The sequence below is a fragment of the Callithrix jacchus genome, chromosome 17 (genome assembly GCF_049354715.1).
Source record: "Callithrix jacchus isolate 240 chromosome 17, calJac240_pri, whole genome shotgun sequence".
Taxonomy (NCBI): domain Eukaryota; kingdom Metazoa; phylum Chordata; class Mammalia; order Primates; family Cebidae; genus Callithrix; species Callithrix jacchus.
The window spans coordinates 42,337,116-42,362,602 of NC_133518.1; the positions used below are offsets into that span (position 1 = coordinate 42,337,116).

The 25,487-nt window shown below is 40.0% G+C and overlaps 1 protein-coding gene across 16 annotated transcripts in view; it reads left to right on the plus strand.

Moving 5' to 3' along the window:
• Positions 1–405: 405 nt before the first annotated feature.
• The window catches only part of GK5 (glycerol kinase 5), a 70,404-nt gene continuing 45,322 nt past the window's right edge, over positions 406–25,487 (plus strand). For 6 of the 16 annotated variants that reach the window (XR_004735675.3, XR_004735674.3, XR_004735676.3 and 3 more), the window contains exons 1-5: positions 406–668; positions 8,414–8,507; positions 10,801–10,876; positions 18,552–18,635; positions 19,927–20,020. Coding sequence is in view for 6 of the 16 variants with exons in the window: in XM_035277763.3 (XP_035133654.1) it covers positions 522–668; positions 8,414–8,507; positions 10,801–10,876; positions 18,552–18,635; positions 19,927–20,020 (495 nt within the window). In the remaining 10 variants the exon portion in view is untranslated. The remainder of the gene's footprint in view (positions 669–8,413; positions 8,508–10,800; positions 10,877–18,551; positions 18,636–19,926; positions 20,021–25,487) is intronic. The other 10 variants (XR_013528591.1, XR_013528592.1, XM_078354057.1 and 7 more) reach the window with 5 other exon arrangements.

Sequence of the window (25,487 nt, forward strand, 5' to 3'; positions counted from 1 at the left end):
CCTTCAAGTCATAATCATGGGTAAGAAATGAATAAATGTGCCTAATGACGCCTTGAAACTTTTTGAGATTTTTATATAAACTAGCCTATACTTTTCTCCTTACGATTAGCATATGGGGTATTTTTCTGAGTAGAGATTCCTCAAACATAGCCAGGGTTAAGAGAAACGCACGCGCTGCCTCTCAGGAAGCTGGAGACGCAAGAGAAAGAATTAGGAGTTAAAGGCCAAGTTAACGCCAGCCGCGGCGATCGGAAGCCGAGCGTGGCTGGCGAGCTGGGGACCCAGAGGGCGGCACAAACCCATCCACCTCTACCCACCCGGAGCTGCCGCCGGCGCGCGCCCGTGACGTCACGGCGCCGGGGCGGGGCCCGCGGCAGGGGCCGGGCCTCTCTGGGATCTCGCGGTGGGGCGGGGTGGGGCCGGTGGCCGGCGCGGCTCAGCGCCCTGGGGTCCTGGAGCGCCGGGGTTTATAGCGCGTCTGCTGGGGAGGCGGCTGTAGCGGAGAGGCGTGCGGGATCGGGATGTCGGGGCTGCCCACGGACCGGGAGCAGAGAGTGCAGGAGCCGCAGCAAGCTGGCTTCGTGCTGGGGCTGGACGTGGGCAGTTCGGTGATCCGCTGCCACGTCTATGACCGGGCGGCACGGGTCTGCGGCTCCAGCGCGCAGAAGGTGACTTGGGGGTGGGGTTGGGAGCGGGTCTGACTGGGTTTTGCCGAGTCCCGGCGTCCGGCCTCGGGAGGCTAGCGGGCGGTCCCCACCCACCGCCCCGGAAGCAGCCACCTGCAGCACCCGCGGGCCCTGGGGCCAGAGCGGCGCGCCGGGAAGGGCTGGGTCTCGGTGTTCCCTCCCTGGGCTGATCTGAACCCCGCGCGCCCTTCCTGTCCAGACTGAGGGCTCCAAGGGCCCGGTGTGTGACCTGCGCTACTCGCTCGCCTCTTGCCACCTTGGGAGCCACCTGTCCAGCCTTACCTGGGTGGGACTGAGGTGACTCGCCGGACAGGACTGGGCAGGCTGTGCGTATCCAGCCAGAGGGTGATTTGTGAGTTGCTTGGTTCTTCCTGCACTTCCCTGATAGATCTCCCACTCCGTCTTTATTTACATTTTAATTTTCCACAACTCTTTTTTTTCTTTTTTCTCTTTTATATCATTTGGACTCGTGCCTCAATAGCTTCTCATATATTTGTAGAATTTAAGTTTATTCATTGTTCTTCAGTTGTCATCATTATTAACTGCTACTCCAGGAAATGCTGATTCCTCACGTGAGCAATTGCCATGGATACTAGAGGTATTGGGCAAGTTTCGAAGGCTGTGTAGTCGTCACTTTTCTATTTTCCATCTTTGAGAATTCATACAATTCTTTTTTTCCCCTCGTTTGAGAGACCTGCCAAGTTGGTTGTTAGTAAAGCCTTGAACTGTTGATAATATTGGTCAGAAACCAGCAAATTGATATTCTTCTTTTCTCATATTAATAAAGTGTTGATTTCTACACAACTGTCAATGCACCAAAAATAATGTTTATTTGTTATGGTGTTCTTATTGTCATTCCTTTTTTTTGAGACAGAGTCTCAACTTTGTCACTCAGGCTGGAGTGCGGTGATGCGATCTCAGCTCACTGCAGCCTCGACTTCCTGGGCTCAAGTGATCCTTCCACCTCAGCCCTCCAAGTAGCTGGGACTACAGGAAGGGGCCACCATGCCTGGCTAAATTTGTTTTTTTTTAATTATTTTATTTTATAAAGATGGAGTTTTGCCATGTTGCCCAGGCTGGTCTGTAACTCCTGGGCTCAAGCAATCCACCCACCTTGACCTCCCAAAGTGCTAAGATTACAGTGTGAGCCACCGTGCCCAGCCTGTTAGGGTGTTCTTATTTTCTCTTCCCAGTACCAGCATCTTTTTATGTTAGAAATTTGAGGGAGGGCAGGAGCCATCAGTTACCTAAACCATTCCTAGCAGCACTAGATTCCCCGTTTTCTCAGTGTCCCACACTTCTTCCCATTCACTTAAAGGTTTTTTCTTTGTAGCACTTGCCCAGGAGCAGGTCCGCCTAGAGTGCCAGTGAGTTGTTACTGAGCATTTGTTCTGAAGAAACATCAGACTTCCTTCCATTCAATTTTTGTTATTGTTGTTGTTATTTGTTTTCTTTGAGACAGAGTCTTGCTCTGTTGCCTGAGGGTACTCTATCAGCTCACTGCAACCCCTGCCTCCCAGGTTTAAGCAGTTCTCCTGCCTCAGCCTCTCCTGTAGCTGGGATTACAGGAACCGCCATCATGCTCGGCTAATTTTTGATTTTTGTAGAGACTGAGTTTCACCATGTTGGACAGGCTGGTCTGGAACTCTTGACCTCAGGCGGTCTGTCTACCTTGGCCTGCCAAAGCACTGGGATTACAGGCGTGAGCTACTGTGCCTGGCCTCGATTCAGGTTTCAGAACCAACACAGTGGAACTGGGACTGTAGTAGGTCCCTGGTCCCTTCTCTGGCTGGCTATGTGGGAACACTGCCCACCCACCCACATGCTAACTGGCTATCCCAGACTGAAAGGACAAATGAAAGGCAGACACCATTTTTCAGGGAATGGTACTCCTTATCTATGTAAGAGGATTTACCACAAACACAGTGATACTTTTTAAAATCTCCTTTTTAATTCTAGACACAAAGTACTTTTGTTTTAAGCACTTTTTTTTTTAAAGGAATTGAAATATTTGGAACCAAAGGGAGAAATAAATTACTAGAAAATGCAAAGTTTCACAGTTAATATATAATTTGGGGCAGATCGTTATTTTTTTAAGGAATGAGGTGAAGAATCTCAAATGGATCAAGATTGCTGTGAGTGGCAGGAGGCCAGGATGGTTTGCAAAGACTCTAAAGTGTGGAAAATGTGTCTGGAAAAAAGAAAGACAGGAGTAAATAAAAATACACACACACACACAAAAGCCTGCTCTTCCCAGATGAAGCACAGTCCTAGATTAAGAAATGTGCAGCAATGCCTCTCTGTGTGGTAGGAGTTTATAGCAGTACTGCTTAAAGTGTTATTCCAGGGCTGCTAGGATTGAGATGAAGAAAACCAAGCATTTGGGAACTTGTATAACAACTCAGCAGAGTAATTTTATGTATTGACTCTAATAATGAAACATGGGATTTTATTTTGTAAGCCATTTTTTTCTGGAAACTTTATAAAAATTATTATTATTTTGAGAGGCAGATTCTAACTCTGTTCCCCAGGTGGCCAGATCACAGTTCACTGCAACCTTGAACTCCTGGGCGCAAGCCATCTTCCTGCCTCAGCCTCGTAAAATGCTGGGATTACAGGCCCAAGTTACTGTTCCTGAGCTAGAAACTTGATTTTAAAAATTGTTGGTCTATAATGAATAGACTTTTTTTAAAAAAAGCAAGAAGCAACTGATCCTTTATTGCAGATAGTTTGAGTTTTTTTGGAACAAGGATCTTGCTGGTCTACATTGCTACTTAGTGCCTGACTTATTGCCTCCTGGTTACAGAATAAATAATTGAATTGCAGTTAAACTGTTAGGAATTCATGGGGCTCTATGACTTAGACATAGCACTTGATTGTGTTTATTTCGTCAAGTGAAAATTACACCTCTTATCATATTGAGTTGGAAAGAATGTGTAATAGAAACCTAAAACCTCTTAGTGTATGATTTGATTGATACTGGGAAAGAAATTTAAAAAAAAAAGAAAAAGACATCCCCCTTTATAGACAAGAACAAAATAGGCTGTGAGAAGATATCAATCATTTCTTATGGCATTTATTTTTTTAATGTTTAACAGCAGATATACATTTTTAGCTTATTTCTGTAATTAGTATTTTTAAAAAAATCTTTCTTAGGGACTCTTAAATATTTGTATTAACTACTAGAGGAATAGTTTGTGTTGGAAACTCCACATATGAATTTTTGACATTTTGATTTTAAAAATGGAGAATATTTATTATGTGCCTCAGTGGAACATCGTGTTTTTATGAAAAACTATAAAAAATGATAATGTCTTGGTTGAAAGAACAGGACAGAAAGGTCACTCCAAAGAAAACAATACTGTGTACTCTCTGTACATGCTTGAAAAAGGAGTATGTGGTTGTCATCTTTTGTTTTTAATTAAAAAATTTTTTTTTAACTTTTATTATATTCTTGATCTAATTTGGGTTTGGTCCTCCTGTAAAGGAACAGATTTCACTATTGTGACTTGTTTGGGGTTGGCATGTGACATCCTGATTGGTAAAGTGGGGAAGTGACCCTTGGTCAAGCCTGGAGGTTTATAGGCTTGAAGCAATGATACCCACACTGAATTTTTTGGGATAAGAAAGTGTTTCTGTAGTTGAACTATTAGTCTGTAAAAGCCTTACATAGAAAGGGCAGAAGTATCAATTGACAGAGGAGAATAGATTGTGTTAGATCTGTTTCTGATGAGCTCACTGGGGAATACGAGATTCTTTTTCCACATCAGCTTGGGTAACACTTAGACTCCTCGTATTGTCACTGTTCCCTCAGAGTTCTTTTTTTCTTCATTTTGGCCTTTTTGTACTGCATGTTAGAGATTTTCCTTAACTGGTGATCTTGGTTGGTTATCTGCATTGTTTTTTTGGTACCATGCCATACCCTAGCACTTAGGTATATCTGTCATTTGCAAGTACAGAACTCTGGTTCAACCCTTCCAGTAGTAAATCTCTTACTTTCTGCCAGGTTAGGGAGGGGCAGTGATCTGGCTGGAGGAGAGGAATTGAGGCTCCTTAAAAGGACTTTGAATCAGTCCTATGTACAACCCCATCTGGCATCCTAGCCTTCAGAGGAACCTCTAGTTTCCAGAGTTCCACCCTTGAATCTCTGGTCTCTGCTTATGGGCATCACTCTCATAGTTCACTCATATGTTCATTCATACATTCACGTTGTATTTATGGGATATCTAAGAAACCTTAGACAATTCTAGATGCTGGAGATAAAATGAACTAAGGAGACACATTCCCTGCCCTCTAGGAGTTCACCTTCTGAGGAGCAGGGTAGAAATGACCTTTCTCTGGTCTTATAGGCCATTATAAGGAATAATGGTTTTACTTTGAGTGAAATGGGAGCCAGGGTGAGTAGAGATGCAGTGTAATTTGAGTAGGGAGTGAGATAGTGGCATTTTTCCTCTGCCCTAAGCCAGATAACACCTGCCCACTCACTGTTCATGTTAAAAAACATTTGTTAAAATCCAGTCTGGGCCGGGCGCGGTGGCTCAAGCCTGTAATCCCAGCACTTTGGGAGGCCGAGGCAGGTGGATCACGAGGTCAAGAGATCGAGACCATCCTGGTCAACATGGTGAAACCCCGTCTCTACTAAAAATGAAAAAAATTAGCTGGGCATGGTGGCACGTGCCTGTAATCCCAGCACTTTGGGAGGCCGAGGCGGGTGGATCACGAGGTCAAGAGATCGAGACCATCCTGGTCAACATGGTGAAACCCCGTCTCTACTAAAAATGCAAAAAATTAGCTGGGCATGGTGGCGCGTGCCTGTAATCCCAGCTACTCGGGAGGCTGAGGTGGGAGATTGCTTGAACCCAGGAGGCAGAGGTTGCGGTGAGCCGAGATTGCGCCATTGCACTCCAGCCTGGGTAACAAGAGCGAAACTCCTTCTCAAAAAATAAATAAATAAATATTGAGGCACTTATTTCTGGCTTTCATGGTTCTGATGAGAAATCCACAGTCATTTAAATTGGTGTTCTCTATATGTGAAGTGTCTGGTTTCAAACTTTTTTCTTTTCTTTTAGTTTTTTTTCAGCATTTTAATTAGGATATCTGGGTGTGTAATGCTTTGGGTTCCTTCTGTTAAAGGTTTTCTGAGTTTCTTGAATACATAGGTTTTAAATCTTTCACTGAACTTGGGAAACTTTTAGCACTGTTACTTCCCTCAAATAATTTTTTTTCTGCTCTGAACTCTTTCTTTTCTTCTTTGGAGACCACTGATTAAACAAGTATTAGACCTTTTGCTATGTCCCACATGTCCCTGGGGCTTTGTTCTTATTTTCTCTAATCTTTTTTCTTTCTGTTGTACAGATAATTTCTACTGATCTATCTTCAAGTTTATTAATTTTCTTCTATCTCCCTTCTGCTACTGAGCCCATCCAGTAAGTTTTAAATTTTGGTTAGTATGTTTTTCAATTCTAAAATTTTCTTTTTTATGTCTTCTATGACTTTCTTTTTCCTTTCTTTTTAAAATGGGATATCTTTAAGGTATTCTTCATGATGTCTTGATATGCTGACCTTGATATACACATATGTAATTAAGTGATTACTGTGGTTACCTTTGCTGAGACTTTATGTCTTTCCATTTGTTTCAAGTGTATTCATTCTCTTGGAGTATTTTCATAACAGCTGTTTTAGACTCCTTATGTGTCATCTTGGCATTGGCATCTCTTGATTATCTTTTCCAATGTTAGTTAAGATTTTTCTGGTTCTTCATATGCCTTGTAGTTTTGGATTGTATCTTAGACATTTTGAATATTACGTTAAAAGACTCTGGGTTTTTTATAAATCCTATGAAGGATCTTGTTGTTTTTCTTTTAGCAGGTATTTATTGCAGTTGTGTTCAGGCTACAAATTCAGTCTTCTGTGGACGGCAGTTTCAATGTCAGATCTGTTTTCAAAATCTCGACAGTACTACTTGGACCTGCCCTGTGTGTATACAACCTAGTAGTCAGTCTGGGACCTGGGCAATGGTCTATCCTTTAGTCTATTCTTAAAACCTTTGGTATAGTGTTCAGGATTACATCCATACAAGTGCAGCTTTGGGGTGAGCCTAGGAGTTCATATACAACTTTCTGTGGCATCTTTTCCAAGCTCCTCCCTCTCTGAGATGGTCCTGGTACTTTTTGATTCCCTGAGCCTCCCCTTGTGGTCCTGGCCAAAAAGCTGGGCTTTTATTACCGCATTCAGCTGGATGTGTCTGGGGTTAGGCAGCGGAAACACACATAGAAAAAAGGCATGGGGGTTCACCACACCCTCTTGGGATCTCAGCTCCTCTAACTGGAAAGGAAGTTTTACCTTCCTCGGTATTTTAGGTACCTGTTGAGACGCACTGATACCACTATCACTGCTGCTGCCACCACTATAGGATTGTGTGGGTACAAAAGTATGGAGCCAAGGGAAAAAAGAAAAATGGGAGATCCCTCCCATTTCCTCTGAATGTTAGGAGTTCCCTTTCTCATTCTTTGAGCCAAAACCGTGGAGCTTCTTCTGGCTCTTACCCTGTGCCCTAGTAACCAGTTCTGGTTTTCAGAATGTCTTGAGTGTAAGCCAGGGGATTTCAGAAGAAAAATGGGAAACTCACCATCAATTCCATGGTGCCTGAATTCTTATCTACTTCCCCAGTCCACCTGCTGCGATATATTTTTTACACAATAGCTGCCCCATGCATTCTGTCCAGTTGTTACATTTGTGTTTAGTGGAAGAGACAGGGTGGAGTGTGCTTACTCCATCATGGTTTGAACCTAAATTAACTTTGTTAAAAATTTATTTTTGGGGCCAGGCACGGTGGCTCACGCCTGTAATCCCAGCACTTTGGGAGGCCGAGGCGGGCGGATCACGAGGTCAAGAGATCGAGACCATCCTGGCCATGGTGAAACCCCATCTCTACTAAAAATACAAAAATTAGCTGGGCGTGGTGGCACGCGCCTGTGGTCCTAGCTACTCGGTAGGCCGAGGCGGAAGAATCACTTGAACCCAGGTGGAGGTTGCAGTGAGCCGAGATTGTGCCACTGCACTCCAGCCTGGCGACAGAGTAAGACTCCGTGTCAAAAAAAAAAAATTTTTTTTTTAATTTTTAAAAAGCCTTTTTTCCTATTATAAAAACATGCCTTCCTTGTAGAAAACTTAGAAAATGGCCGGACACGGTGGCTCATGCCTGTAATCCCAGCCCTTTAGGAGGCCGAGGTGGGCGGATCACAAGGTCAGGAGTTCAAGACCAGACTGGCCAACATGGTGAAACCCTGTCTGTACTAAAAATACAAAAATTAGCTGGGCATGGTGGCTCTTGCCTGTAATCCCAGCTACTTGGGCGGCTGAGGTAGGAGAATTGCTTGAACCGGGACTGGGAGGCAGAGGTTGCTGTGAGCTGAGATCATGCCACTGCACTCCAACCTGGGCTACAGAGTGAGAATCCATCTCAAAAAAAAAAAAGAAAGAAAAGAAAAGAAAAATAGAGATAAAACTAAAATCTTCTGTGAACTCATGAGTTACTGCTATTTTCGTGTTTGCATGTAGTCCTTTTTGATTTCATATATATGTATTTTTTCAATTTTAACAATAAAAATTAATTGGATAATAAAATCATGTTGTTAATTATTTTAACCAGTAGTTTTGAGACCCAAAGACCCATACTATTGACTTGATCTAATGTTGTTTTTACTAAATTTTCTTTTTCTAAATAGGTAGAAAGTCTGTATCCTCAAATTGGTTGGGTAGAAATTGATCCTGATGTTCTTTGGATTCAGTTTGTTACTGTAATAAAAGAAGCAGTCAAAGGTAATTGGATTTATCAAAATAACAATAATCTTTATTATTATAATAAGAGTTTTCATCGGGCTTCTGTACTTGTGGTTTTCCTGAGTGATACATATATGTAGTATTTTATTGGGATTACAGTTTCCCAGTATTTTTCAAGGAAAATTTGTAATTCACAGTGAGCTCCTTTGTCAGGGAAGGTAACATTTGCTGTGTCCTCTGGTTTGTCTCTTTTCAGCTGTAGTGTAAATGCTCAGCATTCCTCATTTCATGTTATAGCTGGTGCTGTTTTGATTTCCTGTTTGGCACAAAATTCCAGAGGATCATAAACAAACATTACAGTTTACAGTTTGTACTCTCATGAGTTTACAACTGAGTTATGTTTATTGTAAAATAAGTTTTTGTTTTTTTCTGACCACTTGACATAAAGTGCACTCCTGACCAAAGCTGTCCTCTAAGGCTTAGTTCCTTAAGAATGTTAGAAACATTCTTTAACATTGAAAACATCTCAAAACATTGAAATGGCAACCTTGTTTGCGAACTCGTCAAAGATGACTTGCAAATGTAAATTCTAAAAGGTCTTTTGCTTCATTTTTCTGGCTGAAATGCTGCTGTTTCTCATCTTTTTGGTTTGAAATATTTTGAAGTCTGTGCAAAGTCTTAAGACTAGTACAGTAAACTCTTGTATGTCTTTCTCCTAGATACAAACATATTTTGCAATGTTTACCATTTTCTGTAAACTGTTTTTTCCCCATCTGAACCATAGAAAGGGAGTATTTTCCCCTATAGCCGCAATGTAATTATCACACTCAGGAAGTATAACATTAACATAGTACCGTTTTCCAGTACTCTGTCTTCAATATTCTCTCTTGTCTTAGTGAAAACAAAAAACAAAAAACTTCTTTTTTCAATCTAGAACCCAGCCAAAGATGAGGCATTGCATTTAGCTGTCAGTCTGCTTAGGCTCCTTTCATCTCTCTAGAGCACATTCTTAGGACACTGGCAGTTTCCAGAAGTCCAAGCCAGTTTAGTAGACTGTCCCTCATTTTGAGGTTGTCTGATTGTTTCCTCCCAGTTGGATTCAGGCGAATACCTTTGGAATACTGTGTGGGGGTTGATGTGTTTTCCTCAGTGCTCAAATTGAAGTTGTCCCAGATTTTCCCAGTGGGATCAATAGTTTTTGTTTTGTTTTTTTGTTTGTTTGTTTTTTGAGATGGAATTTCACTCTTGTTGCCCAGGCTGGAGTGCAATGGCACAATTTCAGCTCACCGCAACCTCCACCTCCTGGGTTCAAGCAATTCTCCTGCCTCAGCCTCCCGAGTAGCTGGGATTACAGGCATGTGCCACCACACCCAACTAATTGCATTTTTGGTAGAGATGGGGTTTCTCCATGTTGGTCAGGCTGGTCTCAAACTCCCAACCTCAGGTGATCTGCCCACTTTAGCCTCCTAAAGTACTGGGATTACAGGCATGAGCCACCGCACCCCGCCTGGATAGTTTTTTTAAAGAATATCACAAAAAATACTCGAGTTTCTATATTTTAAGAAATTTAGGCAAAAATGTCAATTTTTTTTTTTTTTTGCATCCTGGCATCAGTTTGTGTTGAAATAAAAGTCTCAGCTTCAATAATTAAACTACTTTCCCTAAGAGTTTTCTTTATTGTCATCAACCAGCTTCTATTATGATTGATCATTGCTTAAATTAAGATTCAATCTTTTATTATCATCAAGAAAAAATAAATCTGACATACTTTGAGTAGTATTTGTTTTTTTCCCAACATCTAAAACAAAAAAAGCCATTTTGTTATTAAGAAACAACCTTTAAGGCCAGGCACAGTGGCCCACACCTGTAATCCCAGTTCTTTGGGAGACTGAGGTAGGTGGATCAACTGAGGTCAGGAGTTTCAGACTAGGCTGGCCAACATGGTGAAACCCTATCTCTATTAAAAATACAAAAAATTAATCAGGCATGGTGAGGCACACCCGTAATCCCAGCTACTTGGGAGGCTGAGGCAGGAGAATTGCATGAGCCTGGGAGGCGGAGGTTGAGCCAAGATTGCGCCACTGCACTCCAGCCTGGGCAAGAGAATGAGATTTTGTCTCAAAACAAGAAACAACCTTTGTTTTCTTCAAGTAAAAAAATGCTGCAGAATCATCTTAGTAATGCTTTATTTATTAGTTGTAGTTGTTTTATTAGAATGCTAAACCTAGATATTTTTCTTAAAGATTATATTGAAATTTTTTTCCATATTGTAATATTGTAAAGAAAAACATCACTGCTTTACAATATGTGTTTTATCTATCTTTACTTTTAGCTGCAGGAATACAGATGAGTCAAATTGTTGGTCTTGGCATTTCAACACAGAGAGCAACTTTTATTACGTGGAACAAGTAAGTGCATTTGGTGTTAAGCACCTAACTGCTAGGTTCATGCCACACCGAGATAGGGCTATGAAGTCTCTTTGGGGAGTTTTAACTTTGTGAATTGAGAGTAGTTTTGTTTGGTTAAGAGGGATGAAATGGGCCTGCTTTCTGGCTTATATGCTTGCTGCACGCCATTTGGGCTTGATTTATATAAAATAATAACTCACAAAAAGACTTACTGTCATTAAAATTCTCCATTTCTTTCTTTTGGGCAAGTTAGCTTTTCAAACAAGCATAGATCAAAGATCTAAAAAATTAGCTTATACCTAAAAATAGTCACAGGAATCTCACAAATTTCAGAAACACGGTACTGTGCTTATGGTTTATATTTTCAGTCTACTCTAAATTTAATATCTGTCTATAGCATATGAGGTGTATGTAGACTTAATGAAGTTCTAATAATAGCTACTATATAGTAAACACCTCTGACAGTCCCAAGTTCCATTATCCTTACAACATACCTATAATTTAGGCATCATATCTGTTTTTATAGAGATATAAATTGATCAAGGTTGTTCAGTGAGGAAACAGAGCCAACACTCTAAATTGTGTTTTTGACTCAGACGCATATGTTCTTGACACTATCCCCATATTGCCTTCAACACGTTTCTTTATTTTTATTTTTTACTGAGACAGGGTTTTATCTGTTACCCAGGCTGGAGTATAGTGGCATGATCACAGCTCACTGTGGTCTCGACCTCACAGGCTCAGGTGATCCTCCTGCCTTAGCCTCTCAAGTAGCTGGGATCACAGGCGCACTCTGCTATGGCTGGCTAATGTTTTTGTATTTTTTGTAGAGATGGGGTTTCACCGTGTTGCCAGGCTGGTCTTGAATTCCTGGGCTCGAGTGAATCTCCCACCTTGGCCACCTCACCCAGCTAGCATATATTTCTCTGTTTCTTGGTTTAAACAAACACTGATATTCCCTCCCCCATGTACCCACACACACCACTGTAAAATGTGTCTTTGTTAGAGCACTAGGCTCCAAAAGATGTCTTGAGCTTGGGGAGTGGGAAAGAAAAGAGAGTGGAGGGAGAAAAGACGAATCTCAGAAATATAATCAGGGTGCATTCACAAGGACTTGGCTTGTAATTCAGTATTAGGCAAGAAGACGAAATTCAAATTTACCAATACTGCTGGCCTTGATGTTTGGGTGGTATGATAGAAATCATAGAGAAATATAAGGAGGAGTGCATTGGGTAGTAGAGTAGGTAGAAGGAAAAATGATAAGATGTTTGGTTTTGGACATGTGAATGTGGAGATAGCCCAGAGGTGACTAGAACATTTATTTAATTTGTACTGAGGCGTAGCACATCTCCATCAGTTGGGTTCTTTTTATTTTTATTTTTGGGGGACAAGGTCTTCACTGCCACCCAGTTTGGAGTGGAGTGCAGTTGCATGATCATAGCTCACTGCAGCCTTAAACTCCTGGGCTCAAGGGATCCTCCCATATGAGCCTCCCAAGTAGCTGGGACTATATGTACCACACCATGCCAGGCTAATTTTTAAATTTTTTTTTTTCTTTTTTTTTGAGATAGAGCCTTGCTCTGTTGCCAGGTGCAAGGCTGGAGTGCAGTGGCGTGATCTCGGCTCACCACAACCTCTGCCTCCTGGGTTCAAGCAATTCTCCTGCCTCAGCCTCCTGAGTAGCTGGGACTACAGGTGCACGCCACCATGCCCAGCTAATTTTTGTATTTTTATAGAGACAGGGTTTCACCATGTTGGCCAGGATGGTCTCGAGCTCTTGACCTCGTGATCTGCCTGCCTTGGCCTCCCAAAGTGCTGGGATTACAGGTGTGAGCCACCGCACTCGGCCTAATTTTTAAATTTTTTATAGAGATGGAGTCTCACCCTGTTGCCTAGGCTGGTCTTGAACTCTGAGCCTCAAGTGATTTGCCTCCTTGGCGTCCCAAAGCTCTGGGATTATAGGCATGGGCCACCATGCTTGGCCCAGTATGCTTTTTTTTTCCAGGGCATGCTGCATCTCAGGTTGATGACTACATCTGCAGTTCTCCTGTGCTTACTCCACCCCCTGCACTGGCCTTGGTTATGGCAAATCTTAAATAAATCTTAAACAGTAGTATATTGTCAGATGAAGGGATGGATGAATTAAACTTACCTGTACCGATAAGGTATCTAATCTTAGTGACACTATTACATTTTGAGCTGGATAATGCCTTGTTGTGGGGACTGTCCCGTGGTGTTGCAGATGTCTAGCAGCATCCCTGGCCTCCACCTACTAGATGTCAGTAGTACCCCAGCCCACCCCACCCCCATGTGTAGGAACCACAAATGTCTCAAAACATTGCTAAATGTGCCCTGGAGGGGCAGAATCACCCCCAATTTGGACCTGTTGGTGTAGATGAAGTCTCAAGAAATAGGTGTGTTCTCTGGTAGAGATTATGTGGAGAAAAGAAATGCAAGCTAAGGATGTGGAGTTTTCCCCCTCCCAAATTTAAAGTGAATCGGGGAAAAAAAGCCAGCAAAGCAGGACCAGTGTGAATCTGAGAAGTGGATGGATGAAAGTGGAGGGAGGAGTGTTCTCAGGGAAAGAACTGATTGGATGTGTCACATTCACTTGGCCATTGGCCCCAGTGATTGCTTTCATCAGTACCTGGCTACCATATCACTCATGACAGGAAGGTCAGAATATTAGGAAGCAAAGTTTGTGTCTGATCCTAGGACTATACATCACTTTAGAAGGAGTACAAGAGTTAGATTTCAAGACAGTTCACTTTCCTTACTGGTGTTGCTGTGTCATAGAGGGATAAGACTTCTTCCTAAAACAATTCGTTATTATGGTTGTCCTTTCTTCTTGTTTGAAATGTTTGTTTTCCTTCATGAGTTTTGGGAACATTCTTTGCTTGTAGAAACTGAAATAGTGGATACTAAAAAAAAAAAAAACTGAAAGGCTTTGTGCTTCTTTTACATTGAAATAATGGAGGCTATTCTGCTCATTGGGCCCCAGGGAGCCCATGCGGTGACAGATTTCACAAGCACTCTAGCAAGCAGCTGGGACATAACACAGAATGGGCACAACGCAGGGCCAGCCAGAAGAACTTGTTCATTTGTGAGAGAAAAGGAGAGATAGTCTAGACCCTGTGGAAAAACCTATTGTTCGTCCCAGTCCTGGCCTGCAGCTCCTCCTCCCAGCTTGTTGTGTTTTTCCTCCTGCATGTGTGATGCATTTCTGTCCTCATGGCCGTTGTTGTAGAAACATTGTTTTCCTCACAGTTGCTGTCAGGAGGTCTAAAACGTTGAACTTGCTTTTTGTTTTTCTCCTTGTCTCTCCCCCACCCCCGTTAGGGACCAGGAAACCTAATAACTTTTCTCAGTCTTTGAGCTTTCTTTGTGTTCTTCAGTTTAAGCTTTTTTCCCCAATATATTCGAAAAGTGGTGTGTTTAGCCTACTTTCTAAATAACTCTAACTGATATGTCTTCCACTTTGGTTCTTTTAAATTCCTTTTGTTCTTAAAAAAAAAATCACGCGCTGTTTTGTTTCTTTAGTCTCTGTGTTGCTTCAAGGAGATTTCTGCCAGCTAACTTTAGATCAGGGTGTGTGCCAGTTAGCAGTACAAACTGTGAGTCACAGGAACCAGGATTCACTCGTAACTGAGGGCTCACAGGGAGTAATGCACTGTGCTGGGGGCTGTACTGCATATACAGGTGAATGAGAATACCAACCCTAGTCTACAATCTCATTATACAGGTACACAAATTACTCTATATTCCCTTTGTAAAAAAAACAAAATAGATTTTTTTTTTTAAATACGGAGTCTTGCTCTGTTGCCGGGCTGGAGTGCAGTGGTATGATCTCAGCTCACTGCAACCTCTGCCTCCTGGGTTCAAGCGATTCTCCTGCCTCAGCCTTTTGAGAGCTGGGCTGCAGGTGCACACCACCACGCCAGGCTAATTTTTTGTATTTTAGTAGAGATGGGGTTTCACCATGTTGGCCAGGATGGTCTCGATCTGCTGACCTTGTGATCCACCTGCTTCAGCCTCCAAAAGTGCTGGGATTACAGGCATGAGCCACAGTGCCTGACACAAAATAGATTTCTTTTTTCTTCTTTTTTTGAGATGGAGTCTAACTCTGTCACCAGACTGGAGTGCAGTAGTGCAATCTCAGCTCACTGCAACCTCTGCCTCTTGGGTTCAAGTGATTCTCCTGCCTCAGCCTCCCGAGTAGCTGGGATTACGGATGCACATCACTATAACCAGCTAATTTTTGTATTTGTAGTAGAGATGGGGGTCTCACCATGTTGGTCAGGATGGTCTTGAACTCCTGACCTTGTGATCTGCCTGCCTTGGCCTCCCAAAGTGCTGGGATTACAGGTATCAGCCACTGTATCTGGCCAGATTTTTATTGTAGTATTTGATATTTACATTAATGAGTCTTACTACTTATGATATAAAATATATTAAGAGCCACAGAGTGGTGTAAACTGTTAGAAGGTTTTAAGACAATTCATTTACAGTATTGCCAGTTACACTGTTCCTTCATTTTTCCTTTTATTATAGATAGAGGTAAAATAAACCCAAGTCAATGCTAAGTGAATATTGGAATATATGCTATTACTTGAAATCAGTATTCTAGATTGTCTTGTTCTATGTTGTAAATTAATGATGCCACTTTCATCTTCTGATTTTTCTCTCTCCCTCTCATTGCTCTTCAGCCACTCTAGCCTTTCAGTTCCTCTAAGACATGCTTTATCTTGCTTTCGGACCTTTGAACATATAGCACATCTTGTTGGGAATGTTTATACTCCTGATTCATATTCATCCTTCAGAACTTAGATTCATTGTCATTTCACAAGCCCTTCCTGACCACCACACAGGGGCCATCTGTTAAATACTCTTACATCACCTCCGTTTATCCCTTATAGGGCTTATTCCTGCTGTAAGTGAGCAACTGAGTGATTTGGTATTTGGTTGAATTCCCCATTAGAAAGTACAGTCATAAAGGCAGAAGTATTATGTGTCTCTGTTCATCGCTATATACCCAACTCCTGGTACATATTGCCTTATAAATATTTTCTAAAACCATTGATCAAACATCAGATTTAAGTGTATAAGTCTGTGCTATTGTAGAATGGCTCTGAAGAATTATATATCAATAGATTTTATCTTTATCAAATACAATCTTTGTATTTGATAAAGATCTTTGACAAAGGTACCAAGACCAGCCAGCGGAAAAAGAATAGTTTTTTCAACAAATGGTGCTGGGAAAACTGGACATTTACATGCAAAAGAATTAATTTGTATCTTTATCTAATACCATATAAAAAAATGAACCCCCAAATGCACCAAGTACTTAAATTGAAAAGCTTAAACTGAAAACTCTTAGAAGAAAACAGGGGAAAATCATCATGACTGTGGATCTAGCAGTGATTCCATAAATGATATCGAAAGCACAGTTAACAAAATAGAAAATAGATAAATTTGGACTTTGTATATTAAAGGACATACATTTTTAAAAAAATCTGTTTATGATGACAAGTTTTTCAATTTTCTTGACTATTGGAACTCTCCAAAGTAGAAAAATTACCCTAAAGTTAATTATGAATAATAAGCAAGCTATGTTAAAATTAACTTGACATAATGTGCAATTTACATTTTAAAACTGTGTCTGAAAAAATTTAATCATTGTTACATAACTGCAGTTAAGACTTCAGAAAACCACCTGTAGCATATAACATAGAAGGTGCACGTCTTGGTAGGTTTGGTTTGTAATTTTGTCCAAGATTGAGGACTAAAACAATAGGAAATCACTCCTCTGATTTGTACTTATGATAATGGTGACGATTTGGATCTCTAAAGGGAAGAGAAGTGACATGTTCATGATCTAGGCAAATGCTGCGGTTTCTAGGAATAAAGGTGAAAAACAGAAAAACAGGACACTTATCAACAGAGTGAAAAGACAACTCGTGGAATGGGAGAAAATATTTACAAATTGTAACCTCGAAGCATGTAACATATTTAATTCCTAATCCCTGGTAAGGGATTAATATCTAGAATATGTGAAGAATTCCTGTAATTCGACAAGAAAACAGCAACTCAATTCATAAATGGACAAAGTACTTGAGTAATATACAGATGGTCAATAAGCACACACAAAGATGCTCAATATCATTAGTAATTAGGGAATTTCAAATTAAAACCGTAATGTGATACCACTTTGAGATACCACTTCACACCCAGTAGAATGGTGATAATTTTGAAAAAAGGAAGATAACGAGTGTTGGTGAAGATTTGGAAAAATGTAACCCTCATACATTGCTGGTAGGAAGGTAAAATGGTGCAAAGACTGTGGAAAACAGTTTGCCAGTTCCTCAAAAAGTTAAACATAGAATTACTATGTGACCCAGCAGTTTCACTCCTAGTTATATATCTAAAAAAATTGAAAACAAAGGCTCAAACAGATACTTCACACCAATATAAAAGCAGCAGTAATCATAATAGCCAAAGGATAGAAACAACCCAAGTGTATACTAACAGATGAATTGATAAAGAGTATGTAGTGTATAAATACAGTCAAATAATGTTCAGCTATAAAACAAAGTTCTGATACATGCCACAATATGGATAAATCTAGAAAACATTAAGTAAAATAAGCCAAATATGAAAGAACAAATTTTGTATAATTCTACTTAAATATGATATACTGGGAATAGGCAAATTTATAGAGACTGAAAATAGAATAGGGGTTATAAGGGATGGGGTGAGGAAGGAATGGGAAATTATTTTCTAATTGTTACAGAGCTTCTGTTTGGGGTGATGATGAGAGTTTTAAGAAACTGTGGTAGATTTAAACATAAAACCTAACACCATAAAAACACTAGAAGAAAACATACGCATAACCATCCACAACATAGGCATATAGGCAAGGACTTCATGACTAAAACACCAAAAGCAATGGCAATAAAAGCCAGGATAGACAAATGGGATATAATTAAACTCCAGAGCTTCTGTACAGCAAAAGAAGCCATCATTAGAGTGAATTGGTAACCAACAGAATGGGAAAAAATTATTGCAATCTACCCATCTGACTAAGGGCTAATATCCAGAATCTACAAGAAACTAAAACAGATATACAAATAAAAAACAAACAACCCCATTCAAAAGTGGGCAAAGGATATGAACAGACACTTTTCAAAAGAGGACATATATGAGGCCAACAGACATATGAAAAAGTGCTCATCATTACTGGTCATTAGATAAATGCAAATCAAAACCACACTGAGATATCATCTCACGCCAGTTAGAATGGCAATCATTAAAAGATCTGGAGACAACAGATGCTGGAGAGGATGTGGAGAAATAGGAAGACTCTTAGAAAGTTGGTGGGAGTGTAAATTAGTTCAACCATTGTGGAAGACAGTGTGGCGATTTCTCAAGGATCTAGAAATACAAATTCCATTTGACCCAGCAATCCCACTATTGGGTGTGTACCCAAAGAACTATAAATCATTCTATAAAGATACATGCACACGTATGTTCATTGCAGCCCTGTGTACAATAGCAAAGACCTGGAACCAACCCAATATACCCCTCAATGATAGACTGGACAAAGAAAATGTGGTACATATATATACCATGGAATACTATGCAGCCATAAAAAATGATGAGTTCATGTCCTTTGTAGGGACTTGGATGAATCTGGAAACCATCATTCTCAGCAAACTGACCCAAGAACAGAAAGCCAAGCACCGTATGTTCTCACTCATAGGTGGGTGTTGAACAATGAGAACACATGGACTCAGGGAGAGGAGCATCACACGCAGGGGACAGTTCGAGGGGGTAGGGTAGAGACAACAGGGGGTGGGGAGGGATAACATGGGGAGAAATGCCAGATATAGTATGCACCTAAAGTAAAATAAATAAATTTTTAAAAAAAAGAGAGAAACAGTGGTGATGGTTGCACAATGTTGTGAATGTACTGCTACTGAATTATACATGTAAAATAGGCAAAATGGTAAACTTCATATTATGTGTATTTTGCCACAGTTTATTTATTTATTTTTAAAGTTAGGTGTTAGAGAGTGTGATGGAAAGCTGTTAAAGTAATAGACAGTGGGATCTGGGAAAGTAACCAAACTAAAGAGTGGTTGGTAGGAAGAAAAGGGAATGTTTGAGGGGTGAAAGGTTGCAGTGCATTCGAAGGCCAGGTACTTAAGGAGTAAGATCGAGAGAACTGAAAACTTTTATTCCTATGTGCTGATTAATATATTGAAGTATTAGACTTTCAGTGGTAGAATATGTAAAGGTAAGTATGTGACCATTGGTCATGGATGTGGAATGCTTAAGTAAAGAATGATAGTCTTAGTAATTGAATGTGGTTACAGTCACACAGGAGGAGGCCTGGAGTTGGGGTTAAAAGCAAGCTTGACTTGGATGTTGATTAGTAGATGCCAGTAGTTGATTTGCAGGAGCCTCAAAGGAAAATGTTTTGTTTTTGTTTTACTTCTCTATTTCTTAGCTCTGTACTTTTATTGTAATATTGACCCAAGGTTTATTGAATTTCTATTTGTTGGAGAGATTTTGGTAAGCATGTTAGTTCCCAATGGCTAAACCAACCCTAAAGTTAACAGGTGTAGAACTAGACTCAGGCAATATTTCAGCTCTTCTGTAGGTCAGAGGTTTTTATTGGATTTTGTGTATCAGGATAAGTGCAATAAAGGGGAAAAGCACTGGCTTTTAAAAAATGTTTTTAAAGTGTGTAGAGCAGGTCAAAGGCTTTTTCCTTAGTTAATTCTGGTTTTGGAAACGTACATTGAAGTGTTTTAAAAGGACTGTCTTTGTGGAAAGAATGTGACCTGAAATTTCATACTGTGTCACATAATTGTTGTAAAATGTGTTCAATTTATAAAATCAAGAAGAAATCACGTAGAAAGGCGCATCTAACTAAAGTATACTTTGCAATTACAGTATGGCCTCTAATTTTGTATTCTCTTATGGCATATCTTTAACATAGTCTCTGAATTATTTTGGGCATCAAAATACTGTTTTACTCTTTCTAGGAAAACTGGAAATCATTTTCACAACTTTATAAGTTGGCAAGACTTAAGAGCTGTTGAACTTGTAAAATCTTGGAATAATTCTCTTTTAATGAAGGTAATCTTTTACTTCTGTGATTTGGATATTATTGTGTTTTTTCTGTAAATGTCCCTTAATGATGAGTTAATTATGTTATTTCCTACTTATTAGGACATTAAGAAGACACATTCACATACTCCGCATTCCAGTGAAGTTTTTTTTTTTTTTCTGAGACGGAGTTTCGCTCTTGTTACCCAGGCTGGAGTGCAATGGCGCGATCTCGGCTCACTGCAACCTCCACTTCCTGAGTTCAAACAATTCTCCTGCCTCAGCCTCCCGAGTAGCTGGGACTACAGGCACGCGCCACCGTGCCCGGCTAAGTTTTTGTATTATTAGTAGAGACGGGGTTTCACCATGTTGACCAGGATGATCTCGATCTCTTGACCTAGTGATCCACCCGCCTCAGCCTCCCAAACTGCTGGGATTACAGGCTTGAGCCACTGTGCCCGGCCCTAGTGAAGTTTAATAATAGTAAATCAAAGACATATGTAGTAGACTTCAGTACTTGTACCTCAGGAAGTTCTGAGGACGCTTGTGGTGGACCAGAGTTTCACATGTTAGTGAGAATTTGTGTTTCTACCCTTGAGAAATGGAAAAGTTACAGGCTAGATGAATGAAATGCCTAAATTTCATCTTTTATAAAAGCTCAGGATGGATATTGAGATATTATAGATAACTTGCAGACTACTGCAAGCTCTTATCATTACCCCTGGACTGGGCATGATGGTTCATGTTTGTAGTCTCAACACTTTGGAAGGCTGAGGCAGGAGGATTACTTGAGGACAGAAGTTCAAGACCAACTTGGGCAACATAGTAAGACCTCATATCTGTAAATAATGCAAAAATTAGCTGAATGTGGTGGTGTGCACCTGTAGTCCCTGCTACTTTATAGGCTGAGGTGAGAGGATTGTTTGAGCCAAGGAGTTCGAGGCTGCAGTGATTGCCACTGCACTCCAGTGCACTCTGTCTGGGTGACAGAGTGAGATTCTGTCTCAAAAAAAAAAAAAGCCAACAATACCAAATTATCCCTGATACATAATAGGTCATCAGTAAATGACAGTGATAATGGTGACAGTGACAAGAGTAACATCATGAAATCAGCTGTTCTTCTGTTATTTGTCCCAGATTGCCCTCACTCCTGAGTGTGGGATTAGTGAGTCAAAGGGTAAAACAGTTTTCCAGCTCCTCAGATGGCATCAGAACTATAGTATTTGATGTCATAATCAGTATTCCACGGTAATTACTTTAATACTTCTAATGCCTCACAGTTAAATGCCTTCTCTGCTAGTGTACTGGTACCAGATGGTGCCCAGGGGAGTGTCTAGAGCATCAGTTTTACTTGATAAGTATTTTATGATATTAGTTTAATATGAAAACAAATGTGAATATATTATAGAATATAACAGCAGTGCATGAGTGAAACAATTTTGCCATAATCTCACCTGAACATTTTTCTTTTTGAGAGTTTAACATAAAAAAAAAGTACCTTGCTGCAATAACTTGTGAGAGGTGCTGTTAACAAGAAGGATGCAATAATTAAGGGAGTTAAAAGTGGTTTATAAGGAAATGTCATGAACCCTCAATTGTATAATTTTAAATTATGCAATTTATAATGTATAATTTTAAATTATGCAATTTATAATGTATAATTTTATACCTTAGTATATAATTTTAGTTTTTAATAGTTTATTAAACTTTCTTTAAGTTAGTCATTGAGGTGTTTAAAATTTCTTTGGAAAAAAATTGTGTTTGAAAAGAAAAATTGTGATTTGAAAACATTTACTTCCATAATATGTCTCAAATTTCAAATCTTTTTTTGTTTGTTTGTTTTGAGATCGAGTCTCCCTCTGTCACCCAGGCTGGAGTGCAGGCACAATCTCAGCTTACTGCAACCTCCACCTCCCAAGTTCAAGTGATTCTCCTTCCTCGGCCTCCAAAGTAGCTGACATTACAGATGCATGCCACCACATCTGGTAATTTTTCTATTTTTAGTAGAGGTAGGATTTCATCATGTTGGCCAGGCTGGTCTTGAACTCCTGGCCTCACATGATCCACCTGCCTCAGCCTCCCAAAGTGCTGGTGTTACAGGCATGAACCACCACACCTAGCCTCAAATTTCAAATCTTAATGCAGAACTGTGACCTCAAGAACAAAACTGAGTATTTAAAACACTTTTGTCTACTTGATACTGAACATGTGCATGATGAAAGTTTTGGTTTCTCTTAGCAAAAAAATGTACACAAACACAAGCTTTCACAGTTTAGCACACATAGTTCTAGGGCCTGTCGTGGGAGTGAAGGAGCCCTACTTTGCAGTTGTCCCTTTCCAGTTGCTAATGGTTTGATTGAGGCCCTTGGGAATGTTTAGAGTGTTTTTTGCCAGAACTGGCACTAATATCATTAGTTTGGCCAAGGCTCGCTCCAAGCAAAATGGTGCAGTAGTTGAGGTGTGTTTGCAGCCTCTTGCCACTGTTGCTTTCTTCCAGTCTCCCCAGATGCCCAGTCTTCTTACTGTAGTTCTTATTCTTGCCTAATGTTTGCTAAGGCTTTCTTCTCTTTGCTATTAGCATAAAATCCCAGCTCCTTACCAAGGTTTGGCTATATTGTTCTAACACTTCCTAGACTCCTTTCTCCCTGAAGTTGCTAAAGATTGGAAACTCCATCTTTGCCAGACTGTTTTTGTTCTTGTAGCATTCAAGCTATTTCTTACCTGAAGACCATTGTACATGCAGGGAATCTCTCTGCCATCATGACTGGATCCTTCTCATTCTTTAGGGTCCAGCTTATGTGGCACATCTGGGAGCCCCTCCCTGCCATCCTATTTAAAGGAACCCCCTTGCCCTCAATCTCTTATGTTGTCCTTTGTTTCCTTCATTGTACTTAATAAATTTCAAAGATTCTGAGATATGCATTTTATAAACTGAAAACTAAATGGAAATAATTGTAGATTCACATGCAGTTGTAAGAAACAATACAAAGATCCCTTAGACATTTGCACTTTCTCGCAATGGTGACATTTTGAAAAACTATAGAATAATGTCACAACCAGGACATTGACATTAATACAATTCATAAATCCTATTAGATTTCCCCAGTTCTATTTTATTTGTGTGTGTGTGTATGTGTGTGTCATGTATCCAGGAGCATATGCAAGATACTGAACAGTTCCATCACTACAAAGATCTCTTTTGTTGCTCTTTTGTAATTATATCCACCACTCTTCTATACACCTCCCTACCTGCTGACATTCCTAGGTCCTGGCAACCACGAATCTGTCCTCATTTTTAAAATGTTCTAATTTAACAAATGTTATATATACATAAGATTATGGTTTTAAGTATATAACCTTTTGGGATTGGTTTTTAACTTAGTATAATTTTTCTGGAGATTCATTCAAGTTGTTGCCTGTATCCGTAGTTTGTTTCTTTTTATTTCTGAGTTGTATTCAGTAGTGCAGCTGTTATCACAGATTATTTCACCATTCACTTGTTGAAGGACATCTGTGCTGATTACAGTTTTTGGCTATTACAAATAAAGCTGTTATGAACATTCTTTGTATAGAATTTTGATGAATGTAATTTTTCATTTTTCTAGGATAAAAACCTCAAGGTCACATGGTAACTGCATGTTTTGTTTTGTAAGAAACTGCCAAAGTATTTTGAAGAGTAACTATACCATTTGCTTTCCCCTCAGCAATGTATGAGTTATATTTTAACATCTCTGAAATCAGGATGTGTTTCTTAATAGCATTTTAAATAATGATTCATTTTACAGTCTGTCTTCTTAAATCATCTTATTTATTGACTTGATTGCTTATTTGTCTTCTCACTGGAATGTAAATCTTTTTTTTTTTTTTTTAAGATGGAGTCTCGCTCTTGTTACCCAGGCTGGAGTGCAATGGCGCGATCTCGGCTCACTGCAACCTCCGCCTCCTGGGTTCAGGCAATTCTCCTGCCTCAGCCTCCTGAGTAGCTGGGATTACAGGCACGCATCACCGTGCCCAGCTAATTTTTTGTATTTTTAGTAGAGACGGGGTTTTACCAAATTGACCAGGATGGTCTCGATCTGTTGACCTCGTGATCCACCCGCCTCGGCCTCCCAAAGTGCTGGGATTACAGGCTTGAGCCACCCCGCCCGGCCTAGAATGTAAATTTTAAAGAGACAAGGATTCTGCCCATATTGTTCAATTTGTTTTTAGAAGGCCTAGCAACAGTCCTTGGTACACTAGAAGTTACTTAGTAGATAGTATTTAGACATGTGAATGAAGATGCTAATTGTTGTCTACAAATGCAGGTATTGGAGCTTGTAATATTTTTGTATGACCTCCCCACCCAGCCCGAGGTATCTGCATTTTAACAGAAGATCCCAGAAGTGTCCTAAATCTAATTTTGTATGAGAAGAGTGTAGTTTGTGTAAGGAGAAATAGCGCATTTCAGTTTAAATTATTTCTTACAAGAAATGAAAGGAAGGATTATGGGTGGTCACTTTAAATACTTTTTAAAAGACTTATATTTTAATAAATAATGTGAAAATGTATATGCCATATAAAATATAAAGAAATGACCAGGCATGGTGGCTCATGTCTGTAATCCCAGCACTTTGGGAGGCCAGGGCAGGCAGATTACGTGAAGTCAGAAGATGAAGACCAGCCTGGCCAATATGGTGAAACCCCATCTCTACTAAAAGTACGAAAATTAGCCAGGTGTGGTGGTGCATGTTTGTAATTCCAGCTACCCAGGAGGCTGAGGCAGGAGAATCACTTGAACCTGGGAGGAGGAGGTTGCAGGGAGCTCTTAGCAAGAAAGTATAAGCCTGGGTAACAGCCTGAGACTCTGTCTCAAAAAAAGAAGAAAAACATATACATGTAAAAAATGAAGAAGGTGTAACACTAAACAAGATGAGAAGGATGTTAAAAGGACAAGACTGAAAGAGAGAGAGGACTGAGTCTATGAATTTTAATTGATGTATTATCAAGTAAAAATGAAAGAAAAAATTTATATTATTATTTTTCGTAAATAAGCCAAAATCTTTAAATTTATTTTGGGGAGTGAGGTAGGATTAACAAAAGTAGGTAACTTCAACAAGAAGTGGGCAAAACTTCGTAAGTGTTTTGTAAAGTATCTGTTTCACATATTGAAGTGTCCATCTACATCTCAGTAGTGTATGGCAGGATAGGGTTTTTGTTTTTTGGTTTTTCTGTTTTTTTCCAGTATGTCTTAAAGCCCTTAAAACTCAAAGCTTGTTTTCTGTATACCTAAGGCTTTTGTAAATTAAAGATTTTGCTTATATTTTATCTTTGATCATTAGATAAATATAGATAGTATTAAATAAAATCATACAACCAGATTTTAAGTGCTTAATGTATAGGGAAACTTCTCTCTGTGTTAGTGCTAACTTGATTTCTAATAGGAAAGAAAAAGCTAATAAGAACTCATCCGTCATTATCTAGTACTAAGAAGAGCTCTCGGCTTTCATTCATAGAGACA